The sequence below is a fragment of the Saprolegnia parasitica genome (genome assembly GCF_000151545.1).
Source record: "Saprolegnia parasitica CBS 223.65 unplaced genomic scaffold supercont2.59, whole genome shotgun sequence".
Classification (NCBI taxonomy): Eukaryota; Oomycota; class Saprolegniomycetes; order Saprolegniales; family Saprolegniaceae; genus Saprolegnia; species Saprolegnia parasitica.
Window position 1 is genome coordinate 109208 of NW_012156453.1, and position 19469 is coordinate 128676.

The 19469-nt window shown below is 59.0% G+C and overlaps 4 protein-coding genes across 4 annotated transcripts; 3 read left to right on the forward strand and 1 right to left on the reverse strand.

The window, feature by feature from the left end:
• Window positions 1-44: 44 nt before the first annotated feature.
• On the forward strand, window positions 45-13872 carry SPRG_10681 (hypothetical protein; the record flags this gene model as incomplete). The annotated part of the gene is made up of 20 exons (XM_012349915.1): window positions 45-1442; window positions 1487-1741; window positions 1791-3195; window positions 3243-3373; window positions 3426-4646; window positions 4697-5390; window positions 5435-6050; window positions 6110-7727; window positions 7777-8022; window positions 8074-9029; window positions 9083-9230; window positions 9283-9708; window positions 9757-9882; window positions 9930-10260; window positions 10311-12262; window positions 12315-12502; window positions 12548-13353; window positions 13405-13463; window positions 13509-13690; window positions 13740-13872. Exons 1-20 carry the CDS (start codon window positions 48-50, stop codon window positions 13870-13872), a joined length of 12888 nt encoding a protein of 4295 aa, XP_012205305.1. The 5' UTR covers window positions 45-47.
• Window positions 13873-14343: 471 nt separating this feature from the next.
• SPRG_10682 (hypothetical protein) lies at window positions 14344-15472 on the forward strand (the record flags this gene model as incomplete). The annotated part of the gene is made up of 6 exons (XM_012349916.1): window positions 14344-14382; window positions 14448-14567; window positions 14617-14721; window positions 14781-14959; window positions 15008-15268; window positions 15322-15472. 6 exons carry the CDS (start codon window positions 14344-14346, stop codon window positions 15470-15472), a joined length of 855 nt encoding a protein of 284 aa, XP_012205306.1.
• A 72-nt stretch (window positions 15473-15544) lies between these two features.
• On the reverse strand, window positions 15545-17204 carry SPRG_10683 (hypothetical protein). Its single transcript, XM_012349917.1, has 2 exons — window positions 16586-17204; window positions 15545-16533 (listed from the first exon to the last, which is right to left on the reverse strand). Exons 1-2 carry the CDS (start codon window positions 17186-17188, stop codon window positions 15622-15624), a joined length of 1515 nt encoding a protein of 504 aa, XP_012205307.1. The 5' UTR covers window positions 17189-17204; the 3' UTR covers window positions 15545-15621.
• Window positions 17205-18128: 924 nt separating this feature from the next.
• On the forward strand, window positions 18129-19099 carry SPRG_10684 (hypothetical protein; the record flags this gene model as incomplete). Its single annotated transcript, XM_012349918.1, has 6 exons — window positions 18129-18329; window positions 18375-18590; window positions 18642-18704; window positions 18749-18853; window positions 18908-18940; window positions 18992-19099. The coding sequence occupies 6 exons, from the start codon at window positions 18129-18131 to the stop codon at window positions 19097-19099; spliced, it is 726 nt and encodes a 241-aa protein (XP_012205308.1).
• Window positions 19100-19469: the final 370 nt, after the last annotated feature.

Sequence of the window (19469 nt, forward strand, 5' to 3'; positions counted from 1 at the left end):
AGTGCGACCTTTCTACTTGCGCCTCTTCCGACTTCGCGGGGAATCGCATGAGCAAGACGCCCGAAAGCGCCGATGGCGCGCCGGCCTCCGAGCCGTGGAGCGACCTCGACCGCTTCCAAGCGCTCTCCCGCGGCTCCGGGAACGCGTCGATGGCGGTGTCGGGCGACCCCCGGCGCAGCCCGATCCGGAAAGCACGACTCGACATCCTCCAGAGCTCGATCTTGGCGCGACAAAGCCAGCTCGGCACGCTTGAGGGCGGTACGAAGAAGCACAAGAAGAACACAGACGCCCAAATCGCCGACCTCAAGGCGTCGCTGGGGCCGCTGGGCTCGCTGCAAGGCCCGCGCCGCCCCGACTCGTCGAACGGCCGCCTCATGCTACCTGCCGTGACGCCTCCAACGTCGGCCGAGACGATCGAGTCGCCCGAGGAGCGTATATACTCGACGCTCAGCGATCGGATCGGCTCCAACTACACCATTACGACGCGGAAGCTTACCAAGGACGACGTCGCCCGCATCGCGCTCAGCATGCCCGTCATGGTCCGTGAAAAGCCGAAGGACTTGCGACCTGGCTTTAGCCCCAAGAAGAAGGCCATCGAGTACGTCGCCGTGGCGCCAGCGCTCGAGCGGTCGTTGGCGCAATTGGGCAAGTCGGAAAGCAGCGAGCTATCGCCGTCGCCGCCGCCCAAGTCGCCCTTTACGCAGCTTCCTCCGGCCGATATCAAGACCAGCGTGTCTCTCTATCCCTCTGGCTCCCGCGCCTTCCAGCGGCACGTGGCAGAAAATCCAACACACGTCTTTAAAAAGCCGTCGCCGACCAAGAGCTCGCCAAAGAAGCACAAAATCGTACTCAACGTTGGCAGCCCCGTGACGCCGGCTGCCCGGCGCTTGGCGCCCGTGGTACTCAAACCGCTGACGCCCCGGACGCTGGAGCTCGACTCGGCCGCGTACGAAACCTCGGCCAACAATTACTGGCGCGCGGTCGAGATGTACGTGGCCCGCGGGTGTCCGCCCATGTCGGAGGCCATCCCGGTCGAAATCTTGCAGCGACTGCAGCTCCCGGCACCGCCTTTCCGGCATGACAAGGCGCTGTTAGCGCAAAACACGGCCACGTGCGAACACCTCCTCACGGAAATGTTCGACGCCGTGTATGCGACGTACAACACGGCGATCGCGCGTGCGATGCTGCAGTACGACCTTTTGGAAGAGAGCCACGCGGCGCGGCTCGGCATTCTTCCAGCGTACCTCCACGCAACGCCCAAGTGGTGGAGCGACGAGACGTACCAGTCGTTCCAATGGCGTGTCCTTCGGGAGACGGGCGTGGACGCGACGGTGATTCGCGACAGTGCCGAGTACATTGAGGTGTTTCTGCACACGGCTGACCCGGCCATGCTCGCGCTGCAAACGCAATGGCTGCACGAAGGCCCGCCCCCCGACTGGGAGGTTTGGCATTTCCATCTCATCTTTGATAATCAAAAGGGACTTAGATTCGGGACAATCCGTTCGTGCCGTACCACGAGCTGCTCTTTACGGACGTCTTGACACCCGCGTTTCGGTCGTCGTTGCCGCGCACGGTGCCCAACTTTGTCGATCACATTAGCCGCCGCGTCGACGCGGTCAAAGAGTGTCTTCGGACGTACTGGATTCCCGCCAGCGCCATGAAGGTCGATGCGTTCTTGCCGCTCTCGCCGGATGCGCCGGTGCGCGACCCTCGCGGCGATCTTCCGCTGCCCGAACCACTCGTACGTCTCTTAATTGCATCAATTGGATGTCTCTTCACATTGCGCGTAGCACGCCAGTGCCAATGGCAGCCCAGGCGCCGCCAAGCTCTTCGCGAACCGCGTCGCGCTCGAAGGCTTGGACGGTCGCTCCGTGCTAAAGGCCTCGGCCGACACGCTCGTCGAAGACGACCTCTTCCGCTTCAACCATCACATTGGCGTCTTGAACGCAGCGTCCGTGCTCATGTCGCGGCAGCTACGCGAGACCGTCGATGCCTCGGTCCTCGCCTTCCAAGCATTCTTTGAGCAGTTTTCGACGCCAGCGCTCGACGGCGAGCCGGCACTGATCCTCTCCGTGCAGTGCTTTGAATCCCCGGGCGCCGGGTTTGCACTCGACCCGCCGGCCGACGCGATGGAGACAACGCTCTTGCACTGCGTCGGCATGCTCGTAGACGCGGTCGCGATCTTTCCACGCATTGACTCGCACACAAGCGTGCCGGTTCGTATTCGCAACAAGGCGTCGCTCGGGCCGTGCACGCTTGGGACAGGCGATCCGTTTGTGCTCTCGGCCAAACACGCCGTGCGCCATGCGCTGCAGCGGCACTTGCGCGACCCCGAAGATGTCCTCGCTCGGTTTTCACCCTTTCTGACGCTGCTCGATGGCTCCATGGCGCGGCATATCGCTTCCCTCTTGGAGCAGCCGCTCGACTTGCACGCGCTCCGCGCCGAGCTCGCAGCGCTCCAATCGATCGACGACACGATTTTGGCCGAGATCGCCGACCAGTATACGTTCTCGCTCTTTGCCGTCTCGTGCGTCGCAGCCAAAGACAGCCTTCGCGCCAAGGCCAAAGAGTTTGCATCGATCTTATTGGCGCGCGTCTCGGCCGAGAACGTCAAGCGCATGCACGCCATGGGTGCGCAGTACGAAGCCATTGTGCAGACGCTCATGGCCGACCCGCTCGACTCGGTCGAGCTCAAGAGCCTCCAAGCGTTTTACGAGTCGAGCATGGCGGCGCTCAATGCGCTCCAGGACGAGCTGGTCAACGACGTGCACACCGCGATTCGGTTCTTGACCGAGCACCACTTTGCCATGGACCGCGACGACATTCAGCTCTTTTATGTCACGTACCGCTGGCCCGATACGGTCGCCAACTTTCAGCGCAAGTCGCTCGAGCGGCAGCGTGAGCGCAAGCGGGAGCTCGAGCTCGTGGTGACAGCCCGCCAAGAACACCTCCTTGGCACGTTTGCCACCTGTCAGCGTAAGATTGAAAAGATGCGGGAGGCCGGCAACATGGGTGACGCGATGAACGTCACCAAGCGCATCGAAGGCATCAATAAGCTCATCACTGAGATCGACGACGAAGCGAGCAAGATCCGCGACCAAGAGACGCTGCTCGGGATGGAGCTCACGGACAACGAGACGAGCATCAAGGAGCTCCAAGAAATGCTCGCACCCATGGACAAGCTCTGGTCGACCGGTACGGATGCAGAGACACGATGCGAACGTCTCTTGATATGTGTCTAGTGTCTCAATTCAGCGAGCAGCTCAACCAGTGGCGCGGGCTACCGCTGTACATGGTCAACGCCGAAGACGCCGAGCGCGAAGCCGACGGGTTTCGGCGCAACGTCGTCAAGGTCATCCGTGACTGCGAAAAGGTGCGTCCATCGATATAGATAGAGAGGTAGCCATCATGCGCGTGACTGCTAGATTGGCGAGAGCTTGGAAGCGCCGACCGAGGTCGCGCGCGCGGCCAAGAAGATGCTCGATGAAATGCTCGATGCACACGTGCCGCTCATGCACCTGATTTGTACGCCGGCACTCTGCGCGCGGCATTGGACCGAAATCGAGGGCATTACAAAGCTCGACTTGCAGACGCCGGGCGGGGACATGACGCTAAGTCACATGCTGGACGCGGGCTTGCACAAGTTCACGGCGCAAATCGAAGACATTTGTGTGGGCGCCGCGAAAGAGTACTCGCTCGAGCAAGCCCTCGACAAGATGGAGCACGAGTGGGAAGGCGTTGAGTTCCACACCAAGCCGTACCGCACGACCGGCACGTCGATCCTCTTTGGCACCGACGAGATGCAGCAGCTCTTGGACGACCACATGGTCAAGATTCAATCCATTCGCGGGTCGCGCTACAACAAGCCGTATTTGGAGCGCATTGCGCGATGGGAGAAAACGCTGGTTGCGATTCAAGACATTACCGACCAGTGGCTCAAGGTCCAAGCGACGTGGCTGTACCTTGAGCCGATTTTCAGCAGCGACGACATCATGCGGCAAATGCCGACCGAGGGCATGCTCTTCAAGCGCGTGGATGCGACGTGGCGTCACAACATGGAAGAGACGATCCTCGAGCCAGAAGCCACGGTCGTTGCGATGCGCCAAGGCTTGCTCGAGACGCTCCAAGAGTCCAACGCCGACCTCGAGACGATCCAGAAAGGCTTGAACGAGTACCTCGAGACGAAGCGGCTGTACTTTCCGCGCTTCTTTTTCCTCTCCAACGACGAGCTGCTCGAAATTCTCGCCGAAACCAAGGACCCCCTCCGCGTCCAGCCACATCTCAAGAAGGCGTTTGACGGCATCAACCTCCTCGAGTTCCAGCCCAACCTCGACATTACGGCGATGCTGAGCCCCGAGAATGAAAAGGTCCCGTTCCTCTTCGACAAGATCTCGCAATCGCCCATCAACCCCAACAAAACGGGCGGCAATGTTGAGATTTGGCTCCAAGAGGTCGAGATCACGATGCGCAAGAGCGTCGCGTACCACGTTGACCTGAGCATGGCCGACTATGCCACCAAAGATCGCCTTACGTGGGTGCAAGAATGGCCTGGCCAAGTCGTTCTTGCCATCAACCAGACAGTGTGGACGCAGCAAACCGAGGCCGCGCTCGATGGACCGAAAGATGCCCTTGTGCAGCACTCCCAGGTCCGCTGAAATGCGTGATGGACCACAAATGTAATAGTGTTGGCTCGTAGATGCTCAAGGACGAGCTGCTCCGGACGGTCGAGCTCGTGCGTGGCCAGCTGCCCAAGCTCACACGCATCACCCTCGGCGCGCTTGTCGTGATGGACGTGCACAATCGCGACACGATCGCCGAGCTTGTGACCCTCAAGACATCGGACAAGCTCGACTTTGACTGGCTCGCACAGCTGCGCTACTACTGGGTCGCGGGCGGAATGTCGGCCGCGACGGGGAAGCCGGGTACACTGCAGTGCCGCATGATCAATACTCTGGCCCTGTACGCATTCGAGTACCTCGGCAACTCGATGCGGCTCGTCATTACGCCGCTCACGGACCGTTGCTACCGCACGCTCATGGGGGCGATTCATTTGAACCTCGGGGGCGCGCCAGAAGGACCGGCCGGTACGGGCAAGACCGAGACAACCAAGGATCTCGGCAAAGCCATTGCGATCCAGTGCGTTGTGACCAACTGTTCGGACGGTCTCGACTACCTTGCGATGGGCAAGTTCTTCAAAGGCCTCGCGTCCAGCGGTGCGTGGGCGTGTTTCGACGAGTTTAACCGCATCCAGCTCGAAGTGCTGAGTGTGATTGCCCAGCAAATTCTGTGCATCCAGATCGCCAAGGCGCAGAACGCCGCGACCTTTATGTTTGAGGGCACGCTCCTCTCGCTCAACCCAACGTGCTGTCCGTTCATTACGATGAACCCCGGTACGTACATTGCGTTTTAAAACAATATCGACGTCGCGTGGTAGGGTATGCGGGGCGCGCCGAGCTGCCCGACAACCTCAAGGTCCTCTTCCGCACCGTGGCCATGATGGTGCCCGACTACGCGATGATTGCCGAGATCATGCTCTACTCGTACGGCTACATGGAGGCGAATGCACTCTCCAAGAAGATTACAACCACGTACACGCTGTGCTCGGAGCAGCTCTCGTCGCAGTCGCACTACGACTATGGCATGCGGGCCGTCATGGCCGTGCTGCGCGCCGCAGGCAACCTCAAGCGCAGCGAGGGCCACCTCCAGGAGGACACGCTCGTCTTGCGCTCCATCATTGACGTCAACTTGCCGAAATTCCTGAGTCCGGACGTCCCGCTCTTCAACGGCATTGTCTCGGACCTCTTCCCGGGCGTCGTGGTGGACCCACCCGACCGCACGGATATGCTACGTGCAGTCAACGACGCGTGCAAGGCCATGGAGCTCCAGCCCGTGCCCAACTTTATCGAAAAGGTCATTCAGATTTACGAAATGATGATTGTCCGGCACGGTTTCATGGTCGTGGGCATGCCTTTCTCGGGCAAGTCGAGCTCGTGGAAGGTGCTTGCTGACGTCCTCGAGCGCCTCCACAACCAGTTTCCTGAGGATACGCGGTATGCCAGCGACGTGTTGTTCGTATGCAATCCCCTGTAACCTCATTCCTGCCATGTAGGTATACGCCGGTCGTCGTGGCCGTCATCAACCCCAAGTCGATCACGATGGGGCAGCTCTACGGCCAGTTTGACGACGTCTCGCACGAGTGGACCGACGGCGTCCTCGCCATCAACTATCGCAACCTCGCAACGAGCCCGACGCCGGATCGCAAATGGCTTCTCTTTGATGGCCCCGTCGACGCGGTCTGGATTGAAAACATGAATACGGTTCTGGACGACAACCGGAAACTGTGTTTGATGAGCGGCGAGATCATTGCGATGAGCCCCGTCATGAGTATGATGTTCGAGCCCATGGATCTTCTTGTCGCGTCGCCCGCCACCGTCTCTCGTTGCGGTATGATCTACATGGAGCCCGAGCAGCTTGGGTGGCAGCCGCTCGTCGACTCGTGGCTGGACCGCACGATGGTGCTGCCATTAGACGCCGACCCGAAGCTCCACCTGATCTTGAACGACGACCAGCGCAGCACGATCCGGACGCTCTGCGCGTGGCTCGTCGATCCTTGCATTGCGTTTGTGCGCAAGGAGCTCATCGAGCTCACGCCAACGGTCGACGCCAACCTCGTACAGAGCTTACTGCACATCTTGGAGGCGGAGCTGCTCCAGGTCAAGCCGGGCGATATTGGCACCAAGAAAGGCCTGCAGCACCTCGAAAGCCTCTTCCTCTTTGGCCTACTCTGGTCAGTCGGGTGCACATCCAATTCGGAGGGTCGCGTCCGGTTCTGCGACTTCTTACGGAGCTACATGGAGTCGATGGGCGCGCTCAACGCCAAGTACATTGTCGTTGGCCGCGCCCTCCAAGTGCGCAAGTGGGTCAAGCCTGCGTTCGACACGTATGCGCTCACACTGGCACTGCCGACGAAGGGCAACCTGCACGACTACCTCTATAATCTCGACGAGGGCAAGTGGGTGCGCTGGGAAGACACGCTCAAAGAGTACATCATTCCGCCCAACTCACCGTTTAGCACCATCGTCGTGCCCACGATTTACACGGCGCAGCTCGAAAATCTCGTCAAGCTCCTCGTCTCGTCCAAGCGCAAGGTGCTCGTGTGTGGGCCCACGGGTACCGGCAAAAGCTCGTACCTCAACGCGATTCTGAACGAGCGCCTCAGTCCCGACCACTTTTCCGTCATTATGCTCTCGTTTTCGGCAAAGACGTCGGCCAATATGACCCAAAACATCATTGACGGCAAGCTCGACAAGCGGCGAAAAGGCGTGTACGGGCCACCGGTCGGGAAGGACGGCATCGTGTTTGTCGATGATCTCAACATGCCCATGATTGAAACGTACGGCGCGCAGCCGCCGATCGAGCTCATGCGGCAGCTCGTCGACTCGGGCGGGTGGTACGACCTCAAGGAGATGGCGTGGCAAAAGATCATCGACACGATCGTCGTCACGGCCATGGGACCGCCGGGCGGTGGCCGCAACACGATCAGTCCGCGCTTCCAGCGGCACTTTAACGTGCTCTGCTTCTCGGAATTCGACGACGCGACGCTCGCACGCATTTTCTCGACCATTGTCAACTGGTACTTTACGAGCAACCCGTTCGTTTCCGAGATCCGCAAGCTCGCCGACGCCGTGGTGAATGCGACCTTGGAGACGTACCAGAACGCCATGAAGGTACGCATCGCGTCCTCTTCCTATATGATCGCTGATTCGATGACATTAGGTGCTCCTTCCGACACCGAAAAAGTCCCATTATACGTTCAATTTACGGGATTTTTCGCGTATCATCCAAGGCATCATGCTCGTGACGGCGGCCGACGACTTCAACACGACCAGCCTCGTCAAGCTCTGGGTTCACGAGTCGCTGCGCGTGATTGGCGATCGGCTCATTGACGACGAAGGCCGAACGTGGTTTTGTGACTTTCAGCGCAAAATGGTCGCGAAACACTTCAACACCAACTTTGACAAGGTACAAAAGCACAGAAAATTGCCAAAATGCGATTTGGTTATATGTATGAAGGTGTTTGCACCGCTCAAGCGCGGTCGCGATGGGATCGTGATGCCCCAAGACATGCGCAACCTCTTTTTTGGCGACTACCGCGATCCGGACGCATCGCCTCGTCTCTACAAGGAGATCGACGTGCACTCGAGTGGAGACGTGGACGGCATCGCGCAGCTCATTGCGTGCTTGGACACGTATCTCGCCGAATTCAACGCGGTCTCGCGCAAGCCGATGAACCTCGTCATGTTCCTCTTCGCGATCGAGCACCTCTCGCGGATCGCACGCGTGCTCAAGATGCCCCGGGGCAACGCTCTCCTCGTGGGCGTCGGGGGCAGCGGCCGTCAAAGTCTCACCCGCCTCGCCGCCTTTATCATGGACTATGAAGTCAAGCAGATTGAGATTGCAAAAAACTACACCATGACCGAGTGGCGCGAAGACATGAAGTATGTACTCAAGACCGCGGGTATTGGCGCGCGGCCGCTCGTGTTCCTCTTCAGCGACACGCAAATCAAGTACGAGGCGTTCGTCGAGGACATCAACAACATGCTCAACTCGGGCGAAATTCCAAATTTGTTTCCGTACGACGAGCGTGTCGGGCTCTGCGAAGGCGTCCGCGTCCACGCCAAAGAGAAATTCGGCAAAGTCGCGAGCGATATGACGCCCGCCCAGCTCTACGCGTTCTTCGTGCAGCGCGTGCGCCAGCAGCTGCATATCGTGCTTGCGTGCTCGCCGATTGGGGACGCGTTCCGCGACCGGCTCCGGAAATTTCCCTCCATGATCAACTGCTGCACGATCGATTGGTTCACGGCGTGGCCTGCCGACGCGCTCGTCGCAGTCGCCGAGAAATTCCTGCGCGACGTGCAAATGGAGTCGGATGCGACACGCCGCGGCATTGTCGACACGTGCCAGTACTTTCACGTGCAAGTCGAGAGCCTCAGTGACGCATACCTGCAGTGCCTCCGCCGGCAAAACTCGTGACGCCCACGTCGTACCTCGAGCTCATCGTGGCCTTCAAGACCTTTCTCAGCCAACGACGCGAGAGCGTCATGAAGGCCAAGCTCCGGTACGAGGTCGGCTTGGAGAAGATCCAATTTGCCGAGGCCAACGTGAGCGTCATGCGCAAGGAGCTCGTTGATATGCAGCCGATCCTCGATCGCTCGACCAAAGAGACAGCGGTACGACAATGATTGCATCGTCTGGTTCAAGGGGTGACTGATGTGTGTGCAGGCGCTCATGGAGGAAATCCAAGCCAAGTTGCCGGGCGTCGAGAAGACGCGCGCTGAGGTCCAAGCCGACGTCGCAATCGCCGATGCCTCCAAAGCACAGTGCGAGATCCAGAAAGCGAGCGTGGAGGCCGACTTGGCCGAGGCTGTTCCCGCGCTCGAAGAGGCACTCAAGGCGCTGGACACGATCAAGGCGTCCGAGATCAACGAAGTCAAAGCCATGGCCAACCCGCCGGCCGGCGTCAAGCTCGTGTGCGAAGGCGTGTGCGTCATGCTCGGCATCAAGCCCGCGCGTATTCCCGATCCCGCGGACCCGAGCAAGCGCATCATGGACTTTTGGGGACCGTCGCAAAAGATGCTTAGCGACCCAACGTTCATCCAGCAGCTCAAGAAATTCGACAAGGACAACCTCGACCCGAAAATCATGAAGGTATAGTGTAGCATCGAAAACGCTGAGGTCGAATACGGTTTGTCGTAGGTGGTCGTCTCCAAGTACATTGCGGACGAGAACTTTAGTCCCGAAAAAGCAGAGAAAGCGTCCAAAGCTGCCGCCGGTCTCTGCAAATGGGTCCACTCGATGGCACTCTACGACAACGTGAGCAAGGTACTGTGCCATATTTCGTATTTGAGTTTTAACGAAATCGCGCTTAGATTGTCGCACCCAAGCGTGAAGCCCTCGCGGTGGCCGAGAAGCAGCTGCAAGAGACGCTCGGGAGTCTCAACGAGAAGCTCGCACGCTTGAAGGAGGTCGAGGATGGGCTTGCGAGCCTCCAGCGGTCGTTCCAAGACGCCACAACCTCCAAGCAAAGCTTGGAAAGTCAGATTGAGCTCACGGGGAAGAAGCTCGTGCGCGCGGCAACGCTGATTGAGAGTCTTGGGGGCGAAAAGATTCGCTGGAAAGAGTTCAGCGCTCAACTCACGCTGCAGTACACCAAGCTCACGGGCGACGCGCTCATTTCCGCTGGCATCGTCGCCTACCTCGGTACTACATACGATGCATACCTCTATGGAGTTGTCTTACCTTCGAGATAGGACCATTCACATCCGTGTACCGGGCGCAGGCGGTCTCGGCGTGGGTTGCCCGCTGCAAGGAGCTCGCGATCCCGTGCTCGGACTTGCCGTCGCTCTCGGGGACGCTTGGCGACCCGGTTCAAATCCGCAAGTGGAACATTGATGGGCTTCCGACCGACATGTTTAGTATTGACAATGGCATCGTGGTCTTCAACGCGCGTCGGTGGCCACTCATGATCGACCCGCAGGGGCAAGCCAACAAGTGGATTCGCAACATGGAGACCGAGCACGGACTGAACGTCATCAAGCTCACCGACGGCGACTACTTGCGCACACTCGAGAATGCCGTCCAGTTCGGCCGCCCCGTGCTGCTGGAAAACATTGGCGAAGAGCTCGACCCGAGCTTGGAGCCGCTTCTGCTCAAGCAGACGTTCAAGCAGGGCGGCACGCTCTTCATTCGTCTCGGTGACGCCAACATTGAGTACAGCGAGAGCTTCCGATTCTACCTCACCACCAAGCTCCGGAATCCGCATTACTTGCCCGAAGTGTCGGTCAAAGTGACGCTGCTCAACTTTATGATCACGCCACAAGGGCTCGAAGACCAGCTCTTGGGCATCGTCGTCGCGCAAGAACGGCCGGATCTGGAAGAGCAAAAGAACAAGCTCATCATCCAGAGCGCCAAGAACAAGGCGCTTCTCAAGGAGATTGAAGACAAGACGCTGCACATTCTGTCGGCGTCCGAAGGCAACATTCTCGAAGATGAGACCGCGATCAACACGATGAACCAAGGCAAGCAGGTCGCCGATCAAATCAAGTCGGAGCAAGTCATCGCCGAAGCCACGGAGCTCGAGATCGATACGGTGCGGCAGGGCTACCGCCCCGTGGCCTACTCGTCGCAAGTGCTCTTCTTCTGCATCGACCAGCTCGCCAACATCGAGCCCGTGTACCAGTACTCGCTCTCTTGGTTCATCGCGCTGTTCGTGCTCAGCATCAACCAAAGCGACAAGAGCAACGACTTACATGAACGGCTCAAGCTTCTCGACGCCCACTTTACCTTTTCGCTGTACCGCAACATTTGCCGGTCGCTCCTCGAGAAGGACAAGCTCATGTTTTCGTTTCTCTTGACGATCTCGATCATGCAAGGCCGCGCCGAGATCGATGCGTCCGAGTGGTACTTCTTCCTCACGGGCGGGCTGGCGGTGGCGGAGACGCCGCCGCCGAATCCAGCGCCCGACTGGTTTGCCGACAAGCAGTGGAACGAGCTCGTGCGCCTTTCGCATCTTCCGGCGTTTCCGGGGCTCGCGACCGAGTTCAAGACGCATGTCGACGCATGGAAAGCCATTTACGACTCGCCGACCGGGTATCTCATTCCATTCCCTGGCGCCTTTGCGACGGTGACACCGTTCCGGCGGCTTCTCGGCATCCGCTGCATTCGACCGGATCTTGTCGTGCTTGCCGCGCAGCAGTTTGTGGTCGAGACCATGGGCGACGCGTTCGTCAAGCCGCCGCCGTTCGACCTTGGGCTGTGCTACAGCGACTCGTCCGTGAGCTCGCCCCTCGTCTTTATCCTCTCGCCGGGCTCGGACCCGATTAGCTCGGTGCTGAAATTTGCCGACGCGAATAGGCAGCGCATCGACACGATCTCGCTCGGCCAGGGCCAAGGCCCCATTGCCGAGCGCATGATCGCACTCGCGATGGAGACCGGGTCGTGGGTCGTCTTGCAAAACTGCCACCTCGCGCCCAGCTGGATGCCGACGCTCGAGCGCATCACGGAAAGCGTCAAGCTCGAGACGACGCACCCCAACTTTCGGCTCTGGTGCACGACGTACCCGTCACCGGTCTTTCCACCGTCCGTGCTGCAGAACGGCGTGAAAATGACCAACGAACCGCCCCAGGGCTTGCGCGCCAACCTCCTCGGCTCGTACCTTCTCGACCCGATCTGCGAGCGCGGGTTCCTCGAGTCGGTGAGCAAGGTTCGACAAACATCCTGCTCCCGATACCGTAGACGACGAGTCTCCTGTGTAGGGCAAGGAATTTCGCCGGCTTTTATACGCGCTCTGCTTTTTCCATGCACTCGTCCGCGAACGCCGGCAGTTTGGCCCATTGGGCTGGAACATCCAGTACGAGTTCAACGAGTCCGACCTGAGCATTAGCACGCGCCAGCTCGCCATGTTTGTCGATGAGAACGACGCGATTCCGTGGCGCGCTCTCCAGTACGATACCAATATGTTGTGCAATATCTAGCGACGACGACGTAGGTATTGCACGGGCGAATGCAACTACGGCGGTCGAGTCACGGACGACAAGGACCGGCGCACGCTGGCGTGTCTTCTTGGTCGCTTCTACGCGACAGACATTCTCAAGGACGACTACAGCTTTGACGAGCGGTCGCAGTACGTGGTGCCGGCAGACACGGACTATGAAGGCTTCCTTGCGTTCATCGAGGGGCTCCCGCTCGTCGCGCCGCCCAACGTCTTTGGTCTACATGACAATGCCACCATTACAAAAGACCAAAACGAGACGACAATATTGTGCACAAAGGTGCTGCAGACGCAAGCGACGGGTGGCGGCGGCGGCGACGCCAAGGGCCTCAGCCAAGAAGAGACCGTCGACGCGATGGCGGCCGACATTCTGTCGCGGCTGCCCGACAATTACGATATGGAGCTCGCGGCCATTCGGTACCCGGTCCGATGGAACGAAAGCATGAACACGGTCGTGTGCCAAGAGCTCGTGCGCTTCAACAACCTTCTCTCGGTCGTCCGGAGCTCGCTCAAGAGTCTCCGCAAGGCGATCCAAGGCCTTGTCGTCATGTCGGCCGAGCTCGAGAACGTGAGTTTGTCGCTGTTTTACGGAAAAATCCCGGCCATGTGGATCGCCAAGTCGTACCCGTCATTGAAGCCCCTCCCGAGCTACGTGAGCGACTTGCTCGAGCGCATTTCGTTTTTCGCCGACTGGCTCAACGACCAGCCGCCGCCGATCTTTTGGATCTCAGGCTTCTTCTTCACGCAGGCCTTTTTGACGGGTGCCAACCAAAACTTTGCCCGCAAATACACCATCCCGATCGGTACGATGCGAGTCGTAGAGTGCAGGAAACCATCTATCTCTGCGCGATTAGATCAAATCACCTTTGACCACGAGCCGATGCCCCGCACCGACTACACGACGGGCCCGACGGTGCGCACACCGATGCAGCGAGGCATGTATTGAGGAATGTGCTAGGACGGCGTGTATGTCCGTGGTCTCTTCCTCGAAGGCTGTCGGTGGAACAAGGTCGAGTCGCGTCTCACCGAGTCGCTGCCCAAGGTGCTCTTCACGCTCGGCCCCGTGCTGTGGTTTCGACCGACCAAGAAGTCGGACCTCGTCATTCGCAAGTCGTACAACTGCCCCGTGTATAAAACCAGGTGCGACTGAATGCATGATATGCAGAATCTGACAAAGGCGTCGTCGTAGTGAGCGCCGGGGTACGCTCTCGACGACGGGGCACTCGACCAACTTTATTTGCTTTATCCGGCTTCCGTCGCACCTTCCCGAGGCCCATTGGGTTGCCCGCGGCGTTGCAATGCTCAGCCAACTCGACGACTAGACGTATGAGCGTGGTCGGCAGTAAAAGCTAATATATTCGACGTCATACTAACGCGGCCCCATCATGTTTTTAGTGCAACGAAGTAGGGTAGAAATATGTCGGTGGCTCAGTTTCTACTGTCCTGTGGATCAAATCACGGGGTTCGCATGGCCCTTGGCCCTTGCCGACTTCACTAGTGTGGTTCTCGTCGCGCGCCAGAACTTCTTGGTTTCTGAGACCGCGGGTGTTGCGCGCGCGCGCGGATGTTAGGCTCGAAGCGCCAATCACCTTTGTGCGTCGAAGCAGCACGCGCTCTCATTGGCGCATATTTGTCACACGCGCTGGCAAATCGACCAATCACAAGCAATATGCTCGGTGTTCTCACTTTTGATTGGTGCAGCCCGTTTGATGCGCAACTCGAAAGTGCAATGTGCTGGTCCGGATACCGAACGCGTTATAACACGCCAGTCCACTTGACCGCACGACCGACTCATGGAGCTCTGCTGCGACGAAGAGCTCGTATCGATCGAGGTGCGCCAACCATAGCTTGTCATTCTACCGCTTTAGAGACTCAGGCGTCGCTGCTGCTTGCGTAGACCTCCAAGTACTTGCCGCTCGACGACGCGGATTTGGACCTCGCCGACGACTGGTACACTACGATGCTGCACCAAGAGCGTCTCCGCGTCGCGTTCAACCCAAGCTTTCACTATGTACAGGTACTACGATAACGCCTAAGCGATTCGACATCAAGGACGCTGGGTGTAGACACGACGCGTCCTCGTGGACTGGACCTGCGACGTTGGCGACGCACTGCACCTCGAAAAGTGGATTGTGCACACGGCCGTGGTGTACCTCGACCGCATTCTAAGCGTCTGTCCATTTTGCTGCTTTCGTGTTACCTCATTTACAAACAAGTTCGGTGATGATAGGAAGGCGACAAGCCGCCGCAAACCAAGCTCCAACTCTACTGCCTTTGCTGTCTGTACATTGCCGCCAAGACGTTTGCCTTGGACAGTGACATTCCGTCGCTGGACGACATGCACGCGTATGCCAACGGCCTCTACTCGACGCACGACATCAAGCTCTACGAAGCCCGTCTCTTGCAAGCGTGCGCTGGAGAGACTTTGGAACTTCGATGATCTCACGCGCGACGTAGGCTGCACTGGTCCCTCACGGCGCTGCACCCGCTGTCGTTTGTACGCTTTTACGTGGCGTCGGCGCCGCTCTTTCCCGACGATGCGATCCACGACTTACGTCTGGGGCATTTGTCCGAGAAGCCCGAGCTCGTCGACCGCTACAGTGCGCTGGTCGAGTTCCTCGCCGACCTCTGCCTCTCCGAGTACGCGTTCCTCGAGTACCTTCCGTCCGTTGTGGCCACGGCCATTTTGGCCGTCGGGCGGCGCCTTTTGAGCATCACGTCGTCCCGTGCCGTCGATAGACCCAGAAGTCTCATATGAGTACGTGGATTAGGCCTGTCTGGCGGGCCGAGATGGAAGCGCTGACGGGGTACGCGGGGCACGAAATTGAAGCGTGTTACCACCACGTGTACCGGCACTACGAGGTACACGGCACCAAGCCGGGCCAGGCCGAAACATCGCCGACTGCCGTCTCGGAGCTCTAACCCCACGATTCCCGCTCGATTTTTTGTGTATGAACCACATTGGGAAAAAGGGCCAGAGGCTATGGCACGTGGGACGCCAACTATTTATCGTCGACATATATAAGCTTAATCATCATCATCCTACTACAACCACGAGGCAGACAAATCCGTTAGGCCCAGTGCAAATCGCGGTCCGAGTCGCCAATCTCGCCGCCCTTGATGTTCTTGGAGAGGTCTTTCACGTCGTAGTGCCCGACGCCCGGGGTGTTGGTCTTGGGCACCAAGAACGCGCCCCGGGGCGTCTGCGCGCGCGAAATAAGGCCGCCTTTGGTCGAGAACGAGCTTGGAAACGTGTTGGAGAAGGCGTTCGTGTTGGCCGCGTTGGCCCGGCGCGCGTCCGACGGCGTCGTCGTTGGCGTCTTGCGCACGCCGGCCGCCCCCGGTTTGCCGGGAAAGGCTGGCCGCGGCTTCTTGAACGCCATGCGGTCGATCGAGCACGTCGACGTGAGCGAGCAGACAGAGGCCGCCGACGACATCGCAGGCTTGGTCGGGATGCGCGACGACGGTTTGGCGGGTGCCGGCTGGTACGGATGCATGTGGCGGGCGTACGACCCGGTCGAGCGCGCCGACGTCGACGACGAGTTGGAGACGACGGAGGCCGGCCCCTTCTTGCGCGGGAGTGGCGTCTTGGCGCTGTCCATCTTGCGCAGCATTTCCTGCGTGAGCGTGTTGGGCGATGCGTGGGAGTCGGCACCGGCCTTGCCCATCGTCGCTCGCACGTTCGAGAGCTGGCTTGAGTACTGGCCAATGCGCTCGACGATTTCGTCCAGCTCCTTCTTCTTCTTGTAGAACGCCTCTTGGAGGCTCTTGAGGGTTTCTTCGAGGCGGGCTTCCTTCTCGAGAAGATCGGGCACTGCCGAGGACGGGCGCATCGGCGGCAACGACGACGGGTACGACGTCGTCGACTCGGCGTCCTTGATGCGGCGACGCATGCTGTGCACGGAACTATCGTCGTTGTAGATGACGGGCACGGGCATGTTGAACGTGTCGACGGCTCGTTGTCGCTCGGACGCTTGGTTGCCCTGTCGCGGGGCGATTGAGACATGGACCATCTGCGCCCGTAGAAGCTCGTACCTCCATGGCATCGTCGCCCATCTCGTGTGCATGTCGGTCGCTCATGGCCGCGCGGAAGCGCATCGTAAGCGGGAACGTCGAGTTGGCCATGATCGAGTGGAGCTCACGAAAGTCGACGCCGGCGAGCGCAACGCCGCCGCAGCTCACGACTTCCATGCCCACGACCAGTCGCCGGTAGCAGTCCAAGCTCTTCTTCTTCGTCGCGACAACGTACCGGTCGCCCATGGGCTTGATGGTAATGCCAAGCGGGTTGCTGTAAAAGACAATCTGAAACTCGAGGGTCGGGTCGACGCTCGACGGCGGCGGCAATGGCACCTTGGCCGCCTTGTCCGTGTACACAATGTCGTACATCTGATCGGGCTCGAGGGCGCGGATGGCCGAGTCGTTGAGCGCGACGAAGCGCGCGGTCTTGTTGTTGCGGATCGCGTTGAAGACGGGTACCTCGGCCTCGGGGTGCATGGTGCTGAGCACGTTGGCCATGGCCGCAATGACGTCGCTGACCTTCATGCCCGCGCGCACCGTGAAGCGCTGGTAGTGGCCTGCGATGAAGAAGAGGACGCTGATCTGGTCGCCGACCGAGAGCGCGGCCATGCGGTCTTCCATGCTGCTGCTGCTGTTGCGTCCGACTGGCAACTTGGATTCCGCCGAACGCCCAGCGCATGATAATAATTTGCACCAGCCAGTCGTATTTTTTGCTCATGGACGGCGCTTCCATACAACACCCAAGTGTAATGGCCACGACGGTATAATATTATGCTGCGGAATAAAAAGCAGGCGGTGGCCAGCCTCGCTCTGATTGGTCGGTTGCGCACCGTGTTGCCGCGACCTATTTTTGGCCCGAAGATCGCAATGGCATCGCAGCAGACATCAATAAGATCCTAGCCTTCGGTCTATGGAGACATGCGTGCGTCAACGCTTGGGCTTGGATCGATGGGCACCGTCCGCTTGAGCTCTAGTAGAGTCGACTCGAACAACCTGAGACGCTCTCGGATCATGAGGTTGGCATGTACAGTGTGCTCCAGGCAGGCCGAAACGAATGGACCTCAAATCTCGTGCGAAACCAACGCAGACAAGACGTGCGGGACATGGCCTTTTCGTAAGGCTATATTGGCGTAACGAAGCATGTATATCGTCAGGTACATGCTGAGTACATGCGTGCATGCCAAGATGTTCTCTTGGGTGCCTGCTTGCATGACAACTCAGAAACGCCCCCGAACGCGACGCGTAGTGGCGCCGGTGCTACGTGGTTATTCAAGATACTATTATACGACGCTTTAAATTCCGGTTCGTGAGAACAGAGAGTGGTTGCAGTAGTAGCTGCGGACTTGGGTGCGAACCAGATACCCAGAATACAATGATGTCGTTGTCGTTTGTGCAGTAGTATGTACTACTAGTACTTGACGACGACTTGGTCGTGCGTGAACAACAACATCCAATATCAATAATCCCGTGCCTGTGATGCATGCCTGGCGATCGAACGCATGCAAGAGCGTCACGGTGGCTCGATGGTTTCAGCGATCGATTGGTGTAACTGCCAGTTGCAATGGCACCGCTGGAGGACGCCCCCAAGGACGACGAGACGATCCGAGCGGCGTTTGCTGCCTTTGACACCGACGGAAGCGGCTCGATTGACACGACCGAGCTCGTCGAGCTCGTCGAAAGCCTCGGCGGGATCCTGTCGCCAGATGAATTTCAAGCCGCTTTGAAGCTTCTGGACAAAGACGGCAACGGTGTCATCTCCTACGTTCGCCGCCGACCTTTGTCAAGTGGTGTGCTATTCGATGTGTAGAATGAGTTTGCAGCGTGGTGGCGGCATGCTGGGGACGATTTGGACGGCGACGGCGCGACGGGCGAGCTCGAGAAGGCGCTGAGTCGGCTCAAGGAGCTCGGGCAGCAGCGATACCACGTCGATATCCACACCGCGTGTTGGAAAGGCGACGTCGCGGTCGTCGAGAGGCTTTTGGAGCACGACGTCGTCAACGACCGCGATGCGACCGAGTTTGGCGTGCGTCCTGCGATGACACTATTCTCCACATGTACCTATACTGCATGATAGGACATGAATGCGCCGCTGCACTATGCGGCGTACCAAGGCCACCTCCCGCTGTGTCGACTCTTGGTACCACGCGACATTGGCATGGCGACGGCAAGGATGTGTCGTAGATTGAGAAGAAGGCCAAGATCAATGCGACCAACGCGGTAGGGTGCACCGCACTCTTCTTCGCCTCGCAGCAAGAACACACGTCGGTCGTCCAGTACCTTCTCGAGGTACTCGCATTGCATCGACGCTGCTTCGCCAGACCACATACCATCAATCAATAGCAAGGTGCGGACGCCAAGCTGCGCGAGTCCGAGGTGTGGCGGGCCGACCCACGAGATGATGTGTTGAACGATTCGTATGTGTAGCATCTGCTGAGCGCCATCGACGTGACGTCGTCCATGGCGGTCCTCGATACATTTCGAGCCATCCGCGGCGAGAGTAAGTCGATTTCTCAAGCTTGCGAAGCGTTCTGATGCCGCACTAGAGCCGTCGCCGCCACCGCGCGCCGACGCAAAGCTCGTCCACGCGACGTCCATCACGATTGTTTGGTCGACGAGGCGTCCGAAAATATGATGCTGATAGCACGTCATTAGGACCGCCGCGGCCTCGAAACTCAACGAGTCGCTGCCACTGTCAGGCTTCAAGATCAAAGCGACGGCGCCAGGAAAGAAGACCCGTTTGCAGCTCGCGGGGACGAATCCGCTGCAAGCAACCGTGGTCAAGCTGACACCGGAAACAACATACTCGATTCAAGTGGCGGCGGTGAGCCTCCACGGTGCGAGCGAGTACGGACCGCCTCTTGTCGTGACGACGCTTGTTGGTAGGCTGCACGAGCAAAGAATG